The following is a 9,024-nucleotide window of genomic DNA, read 5'->3' as shown; positions in this document are numbered from 1 at the left end:
TGCCACCACGCTAAGCCATAGGGATGGTGCCAGGTTTCCTCAAGATGTGATGCTTGGCATTTGGGTCAAAGAGTTCAATCTTGGTTTCATCAGACCAGGGAGTCTTGTTTCTCAGGCCTAAAAACATGACATCATTCAACATAACAATGCAGGTCCAAATACCCTAGCTCACTTAAATAAGTAAACATACACTACATTACCAAAAGTATGTGGACACTTGATCATTGAACATCTCATTCCAAAATCGAGTATTAAAATAGAGTTGGTTCCCCCCTGTTGCTGCTGTAACAGCCTCCACTCTGAGGTTTTCCACTAATGTTGGAACATTGCTGGGACTTGCTTCCATTCAGACAAGAACATTCGTGAGGTCGGCACTGATTTTGGGCAATTAGGCCTGGCTCGCAGTTGGCGTTCCAATTCATCCCAAAGGTGTTCATTGGGGGTGAGGTCAGGGCTCTGTCCAGGACAGTCAAGTTCTTCCACAGCTATCTCGACAAACCACTTCTGTATGGACCACACCTTACACCGGGGGTCATTGTCATGCCGAAACAGGAAAGGGCCTTCTCCAAACTGTTGCCGAAGTTGGAAGCACAGAATCATCTAGAATGTCATTGTATGCTGTAGCATTAAGATTTCCCTTCACTGGTACTAAGAGGCCAAGCCCGAACCATGAAAAACAGCCCCAGAACATTGTTTCTCCTCCAAACTTAGTTGGCATGATGCATTGGGCACGTAGCATTCTCCTGGCATTCCCCAAATATCTTTACACACTATAGCGCTCGGCGGTCCCGTTCTGTGTGCTTGTGGCCTACCACTTCGCGGTTGAGCCGTTGTTGCTCCTAGACGTTTCCACTTCACAATAACAGCACTTGCAGTTGACCGGGGGCTGTTTCAGCAGGCCATAAACAATATGAACGGACTCGTTGGAAAGGTGGAATCTATGACAGTGCCACGTTGAAAGTCACCGTGCTCTTTATTAAGACCTTTCTACTGGCAATGTTTGTCTATGGAGATTGCGTCGCTGTGTACTTGATTGTACACAACAGGTGTTTTCTGAAAAATTAAAATCCACTAATTTGAAGGGAGTCCCGCGTATTTATTTATTTTATTTGTTTAGAAGGCGGTTTTATTTTGAAGAATGCATTTGCTGTTTCGTAACTATTACACTACTATAGGATGTTACATTTAGAAAATCTATTTACAGCTTTGAAAAACGCCACAGTTCCACAGAAAATTCTAAATAGTTTTTATATACCAAATTGAGTAAAACAAAAACGGGTCTGTAAGGTGGAAGCAATATGGGTGAATGTGCTCCAACACGACCCTGATTTATGGTAGTAAAATGATCCACACATTCCCAGAGGTTGGCCTTATTTCTTTATTTCAACAGACATGGAGTCAGAGCCTTGCAGCATACCAGACAGAGCTTCAATAAAACAAAGGCAAGAGTACAAAACTAAAACTGCTCAGAAAATACTTACCTAGGCCATTCCTGGTTTGAGTGATAAAAATCAATCATTGCATGGGGAGAGGAGCAGCATAACGAAGGGTGAAAGAAAAAGAGGGCCATTCCAATGGGGTAGTACTGAAACTCCTCTCTCTTTATCCACAAGGTTTGGTCTTAACAAGCATAGTGCGTGACATCGAACAAGAGGACAAAGCCATCGAGAATATTTTTTTTGTTTTCTTACATTGACACATGACAAAATCCTTCAAAGTTGGCATTTGGGTGGTAGGGGAAGGAAGTGGTTATGATCTTTCTCTCTGAAATCTGATAATGAAACTATCTTACTCAAATCCTGGCAGAGTTACCAAGAGCAGCTGCAAACTAAAGACAATGTTTTAACATGTTTAAGCCGATTCAATGTTTTTAGTTCAAGACGAGTGACTAGATCTTCAACACAGTCCCTTTGTACTCTTATAACATCAACCTCTTATTACATATTCAATTATTACATGGAGGCTTGGGACTGGTTCTCAAACCTCAAGGCCCTAACGGGTCCCATATACACACACAGAAGGGAAGTGAAAAAGCCAAGGGGGGGGTCTCTTCTAGGCGCTGTATGGAGGGAGGGATGGAGAAGGGGTGTTCCTCCTCTCGTACCCAGTATGGATGCTGTGGTTTGGGGGAAGAGTCTCAGGTGAAGGGCAGAGTGGTTCTGGCTCAGTCTGGCTCAGGGGAACCAACATGGATGGGATATGATGACGAGGGAGGTGAATGGCAGGGAGGGGGTAAAGGGAGACACACCTGCAGGCTCTACAACAGACAAGAGTCCAAGTCACAGGGGAGGGAGGCAGGGATGAAGGGGGCTAAAGGGGAGCAGATAGGAGCTAGGCTTTGGGCAGGAGGGGCAGAGTGGTGGGTTAGGGGCGATTGGGGGTCAGAGTTCAAGCCCAGATGCTTCTGCTGCTCTGGAGGGACTGGAGTTAAGAAGTCTGGGGGTTAGAGGTCAGGGTGAGGGCGACGTGCATCGATTGATGGGACGTCAGGTTCAGGGGGGGGGGGGGGGGGGTCGCGTCCCATAAAGCACCATGTTCCTTTTTGTAGTGCACTACCTATGTCTCGGGCCTCGGTCATAGGCAGTGTACTATATAGAGAATAGGATGCCATTTGGGACACACCCTGGGTCTGGGACTTCAGGCGCTCTCACTGCTCTCGACGGGCTGCAGTTTGACCAGGTGGTCTGGCTTGCTGCCGCTGGCGTGACGCTCCCACATCTGCAGGTAGAGCTTCTCCAGATCCATAGTGTACTGCTTGGTGTTGAACAGAGGGCTGCAGATACGCTGTTTCCACACACGGGACCGGATCATCTTCAGACTGGGGGGAGAACCGGATCAGTTACAGCAATGGTGAGAAGAGAGGGAGGCAGATTGAGAGCGAGAAGAGAAGGAGGCAGATTGAGAGCGAGAGGCAGATTGAGAGCGAGAGGCAGATTGAGAGCGAGAGGCAGATTGAGAGCGAGAGGCAGATTGAGAGCGGGAGGCAGATTGAGAGCGGGAGGCAGATTGAGAGCGGGAGGCAGATTGAGAGCGGGAGGCAGATTGAGAGCGGGAGGCAGATTGAGAGCGGGAGGCAGATTGAGAGCGGGAGGCAGATTGAGAGCGGGAGGCAGATTGAGAGCGGGAGGCAGATTGAGAGAGAAGAGAGGGAGGCAGATTGAGAGAGAAGAGAGGGAGGCAGATTGAGAGAGAGAAGGCAGATTGAGAGAGAGGAGGCAGATTGAGAGAGAGGAGGCAGATTGAGAGAGATTGAGAGAGAGGAGGCAGATTGAGAGAGAGAAGAGAGGAGGCAGATTGAGAGGGAGGCAGATTGAGAGTGAGAAGAGAGGGAGGCAGATTGAGAGAGAGAAGGCAGATTGAGAGAGAGAAGAGAGGGAGGCAGATTGAGAGAGAGAAGGCAGATTGAGAGAGAGAAGAGAGGGAGGCAGATTGAGAGAGAGAAGAGAGGGAGGCAGAATGAGAGAGAGAAGAGGGGGAGGCAGAATGAGAGAGAGAAGAGGGGGAGGCAGATTGAGAGAGAAGAGGGAGGCAGATTGAGAGAGAGAAGAGGGAGGCAGATTGAGAGAGAGAAGAGGGAGGCAGAATGAGAGAGAGAAGAGGGAGGCAGATTGAGAGAGAGAAGAGGGAGGCAGATTGAGAGAGAGAAGAGGGAGGCAGATTGAGAGAGAGAAGAGGGAGGCAGATTGAGAGAGAGAAGAGGGAGGCAGATTGATTGAGAGAGAAGAGGGAGGCAGATTGAGAGAGAGAAGAGGGAGGCAGATTGAGAGAGAGAAGAGGGAGGCAGATTGAGAGAGAGAAAGAGGGAGGCAGATTGAGAGAGAGAAGAGGGAGGCAGATTGAGAGAGAGAAGAGGGAGGCAGATTGAGAGAGAGAAGAGGGAGGCAGATTGAGAGAGAGAAGAGGGAGGCAGATTGAGAGAGAGAAGAGAGGAGGCAGATTGAGAGAGAGAAGAGAGGGGGCAGATTGAGAGAGAGAAGAGAGGGAGGCAGATTGAGAGAGAGAAGAGAGGGGCAGATTGAGAGAGAGAAGAGAGGAGGCAGATTGAGAGAGAGAAGAGAGGAGGCAGATTGAGAGAGAGAAGAGAGGAGGCAGATTGAGAGAGAGAAGAGAGGGAGAGAGAGAAGAGAGGGAGGCAGATTGAGAGAGAGAAGAGAGGGAGGCAGATTGAGAGAGAGAAGAGAGGAGGCAGATTGAGAGAGAAGAGACGGAGGAGGATTGAGAGACAGAACAAGCTGGAGTGTGTGTTGGTCAGAGGTCCTTACTATTCCATGTCACAGCCCAGTTTGACAGCCACGTCCTCATATTCCTGTCTGGTGTGGGCGATGAGCTCAGGACAGCCCAGACACTGTAGCTGAGAGGCTGCCACACGCGACGCCAGGGTCTCACCTGTACGGGCACACGGCACATTTAAACACCAACCTGTCGTTCACCCACCACCGTTACAACAGCACACAGAACCGTTCACCCCAATTATCCCTCCTTTCTCTGTAGTGTGTATTTGTTCCCATCACAGATTAGAAAGGAAATGACTGGGACGCAGAAACTCCCTCCAGCTCATGTCAACACCAATCCAACGCTTTGATTTGTGGAGGCTAGTGAACGAGTGCAAAGTCTCACCTGGCATGGTAACCATGGGTGTCCCGGCCCAGAGCACGTCCATGCCGGTGGTGTGTCCGTTACAGAGGGGCGTGTCCAGACACACGTCGGCCAGCTGGCCCCGTCTCACGTGCTCCTCCTTGGGCGCCACGGGAGAGAAGATGATGCGGGAGCCTGGCAGGCCGAAGTTCTGGGCGTACTGCTGGATGTTGGGCTCGCCCACCGCAGGGAAACGCAGCAACCACAGAACACTGTTGGGAACACGCTTCAGGATCTACAGGAGAGATGGTGAGTAAGTTGCGGTGTGTCTGAAATGGCACTACTGTTGACCAGAGTCCCTATATAGTGTACTACTGTTGACCAGAGCCCCTATATAGTGTACTACTGTTGACCAGAGTCCCTATATAGTGTACTACTGTTGACCAGAGCCCCTATATAGTGTACTACTGTTGACCAGAGCCCCTATATAGTGTACTACTGTTGACCAGAGCCCCTATATAGTGTACTACTGTTGACCAGAGTCCCTATATAGTGTACTACTGTTGACCCGAGCACCTATATAGTGTACTACTGTTGACCCGAGCACCTATATAGTGTACTACTGTTGACCCGAGCACCTATATAGTGTACTGTTGACCAGAGCCCCTATATAGTGTACTACTGTTGACCAGAGCCCTATATAGTGTACTACTGTTGACCAGAGTCCCTATATAGTGTACTACTGTTGACCAGAGCATAAGGCCTGGTCAAAGCTAATAGACTATCACATAGGGACTAAGATGCCATTTCACCCGGAGAGTCAGGGACAAGAGGAATTCCTTAAGAAACATAAAGACCTCAGACAACAGGATGATTGGAACAGTGTTTTCTAGCTTGATGCTTACATTGGCCCACATCTGCAGGGTGGGAGGGTCGATTTTGTAGAGCTGGTTGAAGTTGCAGTAGACGATGGAGTCTTCAGGCAGGCCGTACTGGGAGCGGGTTGTCACCACGATGGTACGAGGCACCTCTTCTCCTGTAGCCGCCTTGTTGTTGATCTGAGATGGAGGACAAGGCGGTGGTTACGATGGAGAGATTTATGACCAGAGAGAAACAGAGGGGGAGGGGGGGGGGCAGAGAGAGGAAGAGAGGGGGATGAGGAGAGGCCAGTGCGTAGTAACAGTGTTTCCTTACACCCCTGTTCGGTCTCAGAGCTGAGAAAACAGACAACAGTAATGGAACCATTTCCCCAGGTGTCCTAACCCAAATGTAGACATGCAAGTGACCCAATGTCTTTCTCTAGTACTACCCTGTGTGTGTGTCATACCTGGAGGGAGACAGACCCTGATACTACAACCACCTCCAATGGAAGTATCTGAAAACACACAGTATACAGGAGATGTAACACTAGACTCTAGTCATGTCATATGGCTGGGATCAAAGATCAACCACAAAGGTGCATCTTCCAACCAACAAAATAAACTGATATTCATTCTTATCCATTTCCTGTGTGTAGTGGTATCAGTGTGTGTATGTGTCCCCACCCCTCCAGTACCTGTGTGGTGGCCAGTCCCCCTCCCTCCAGTACCTGTGTAGTGGCCAGGCCAGCCCCCAGTACCAGTGTAGTGGCCAGCCCCCCCAGTGTGAGTGGCCAGCCCCCCAGTGTAGTGGCCAGCCCCCCTCCCTCCAGTACCTGTGTGGTGGCCAGCCCCCCTCCCTCCAGTACCTGTGTGGTGGCCAGCCCCCCTCCCTCCAGTACCTGTGTGGTGGCCAGTCCCCCTCCCTCCAGTACCTGTGTGGTGGCCAGTCCCCCTCCCTCCAGTACCTGTGTGGTGGCCAGTCCCCCTCCCTCCAGTACCTGTGTGGTGGCCAGTCCCCTCCCTCCAGTACCTGTGTGGTGGCCAGTCCCCTCCCTCCAGTACCTGTGTGGTGGCCAGTCCCCTCCCCTCCAGTACCTGTGTGGTGGCCAGTCCCCCTCCCTCCAGTACCTGTGTAGTGGCCAGCCTCCCCTCCCTCCAGTACCTGTGTGGTGGCCAGTCCCCTCCCTCCAGTACCTGTGTGGTGGCCAGTCCCCCTCCCTCCAGTACCTGTGTGGTGGCCAGTCCCCTCCCTCCAGTACCTGTGTGGTGGCCAGTCCCCCTCCCCTCCAGTACCTGTGTGGTGGCCAGTCCCCCCCCCTCCAGTACCTGTGTGGTGGCCAGTCCCCCTCCCTCCAGTACCTGTGTGGTGGCCAGCCTCCCCAGTACCCCAGTACCAGTAGTGGCCAGTGTACCAGTGTAGTGGCCAGTCCCCCCCTCCCCTCAGTCCCCTCCCTCCAGTACCTGTGTGGTGGCCAGTCCCCCTCCCTCCAGTACCTGTGTAGTGGCCAGCCCCCTCCCTCCAGTACCTGTGTGGTGGCCAGTCCCCCCCCAGTGTAGTGGCCAGCCCCCCCAGTGTACCAGTCCCCCAGTGTAGTGGCCAGCCCCCTCCCTCCAGTACCTGTGTGGTGGCCAGTCCCCCTCCCTCCAGTACCTGTGTGGTGGCCAGTCCCCCCTCCCTCCAGTACCTGTGTGGTGGCCAGTCCCCCTCCCTCCAGTACCTGTGTGGTGGCCAGTCCCCCTCCCTCCAGTACCTGTGTGGTGGCCAGTCCCCCTCCCTCCAGTACCTGTGTGGTGGCCAGTCCCCCTCCCTCCAGTACCTGTGTGGTGGCCAGTCCCCCCTCCCTCCAGTACCTGTGTGGTGGCCAGTCCCCCTCCCTCCAGTACCTGTGTGGTGGCCAGTCCCCCCTCCCTCCAGTACCTGTGTGGTGGCCAGTCCCCCCTCCCTCCAGTACCTGTGTGGTGGCCAGTCCCCCTCCCTCCAGTACCTGTGTGGTGGCCAGTCCCCCTCCCTCCAGTACCTGTGTGGTGTCCCCCCTCCTCCAGTACCTGTGTGGTGGCCAGTCCCCCTCCCTCCAGTACCTGTGTGGTGGCCAGTCCCCCTCCCTCCAGTACCTGTGTGGTGGCCAGTCCCCCCCCCCTCCAGTACCTGTGTGGTGGCCAGTCCCCCTCCCTCCAGTACCTGTGTGGTGGCCAGTCCCCCTCCCTCCAGTACCTGTGTGGTGGCCAGTCCCCTCCCTCCAGTGCCTGTGTGGTGGCCCAGTCCCCCTCCCTCCAGTGTGGTGGCCAGTCCCCCTCCCTCCAGTACCTGTGTGGTGGCCAGTCCCCCTCCCTCCAGTACCTGTGTGGTGGCCAGTCCCCCTCCCTCCAGTACCTGTGTGGTGGCCAGTCCCCCTCCCTCCAGTACCTGTGTGGTGGCCAGTCCCCCTCCCTCCAGTACCTGTGTGGTGGCCAGTCCCCCTCCCTCCAGTACCTGTGTGGTGGCCAGTCCCCCTCCCTCCAGTACCTGTGTGGTGGCCAGTCCCCCTCCCTCCAGTACCTGTGTGGTGGCCAGTCCCCCCTCCCTCCAGTACCTGTGTGGTGGCCAGTCCCCCTCCCTCCAGTACCTGTGTGGTGGCCAGTCCCCCCTCCCTCCAGTACCTGTGTGGTGGCCAGTCCCCTCCCTCCAGTACCTGTGTGGTGGCCAGTCCCCCTCCCTCCAGTACCTGTGTGGTGGCCAGTCCCCCCCCTCCAGTACCTGTGTGGTGGCCAGTCCCCCTCCCTCCAGTACCTGTGTGGTGTCCCCCTCCCTCCAGTACCTGTGGTGGCCAGTCCCCCTCCCTCCAGTACCTGTGTGGTGGCCAGTCCCCCTCCCCTCCAGTACCTGTGTGGTGGCCAGTCCCCTCCCCTCCAGTACCTGTGTGTTGGCCAGTCCCTCCTCCAGTACCTGTGTGGTGGCCAGTCCCCCTCTCCCTCCAGTACCTGTGTGTTGGCCAGTCCCCTCCCCTCCAGTACCTGTGTGGTGGCCAGTCCCCCTCCTCTCCAGTACCTGTGTGGTGGCCAGTCCGTTGCTGACAGTAAATCCGTTGATGGTGACCTGTATCTGTCCCTGGTTGATCATGTTGATGATGGCCTCAGCTGCTGTGTTCATGGGGATGACAGGCATGGACAGAGCCCCGTTGGTTTCTGCTACTCCACTGTCCCCACTGGCACACTCATCTGAGAGGAGACCACAAAAAGGAAGGAAGGAGTGATTTACAAAGCATTTTCAGGAGGATAAAAGGGGGGCAAAAATAAAATAACTCTTCACAGACAATGGGGCCTCCAATAGTTGGTGGGTCCTAGTCAAATGGAAATATGGTCAGAACATTTCCCACAGTCCCACCTTCACGCCAGGCAGGCTGTCCAGGAAGGGTTAGGGCTATTCACCATCTCACCTTGACCACCTTGACGCCAGGTAGGCTGTCCAGGAAGGATTAGGCTATTCACCATTCACCTTGACACCTTGACGCCAGGCAGGCTGTCCAGGAAGGGTTAGGGCTATTTCTGTATCTCACCTTGACTACCTTGACGCCAGGCAGGCTGTCCAGGAAGGATTAGGGCTCTTCACCAT

At 53.9% G+C, this 9,024-nt stretch overlaps 1 protein-coding gene across 1 annotated transcript; it reads right to left on the bottom strand.

Moving 5' to 3' along the window:
• Window positions 1–1,364: 1,364 nt before the first annotated feature.
• LOC123992392 (UDP-N-acetylglucosamine--peptide N-acetylglucosaminyltransferase 110 kDa subunit-like) lies at window positions 1,365–8,903 on the bottom strand. Its single transcript, XM_046293533.1, has 7 exons — window positions 8,849–8,903; window positions 8,461–8,630; window positions 5,903–5,950; window positions 5,481–5,633; window positions 4,618–4,870; window positions 4,263–4,386; window positions 1,365–2,818 (listed from the first exon to the last, which is right to left on the bottom strand). Exons 1-7 carry the CDS (start codon window positions 8,901–8,903, stop codon window positions 2,638–2,640), a joined length of 984 nt encoding a protein of 327 aa, XP_046149489.1. The 3' UTR covers window positions 1,365–2,637.
• Window positions 8,904–9,024: the final 121 nt, after the last annotated feature.

The sequence above is a fragment of the Oncorhynchus gorbuscha genome, linkage group LG13, assembly GCF_021184085.1.
Source record: "Oncorhynchus gorbuscha isolate QuinsamMale2020 ecotype Even-year linkage group LG13, OgorEven_v1.0, whole genome shotgun sequence".
Classification (NCBI taxonomy): Eukaryota; Metazoa; Chordata; class Actinopteri; order Salmoniformes; family Salmonidae; genus Oncorhynchus; species Oncorhynchus gorbuscha.
The sequence above is the reverse complement of the archived record's forward strand: the minus strand, read 5'-3'. Positions and strand labels throughout refer to the sequence as shown.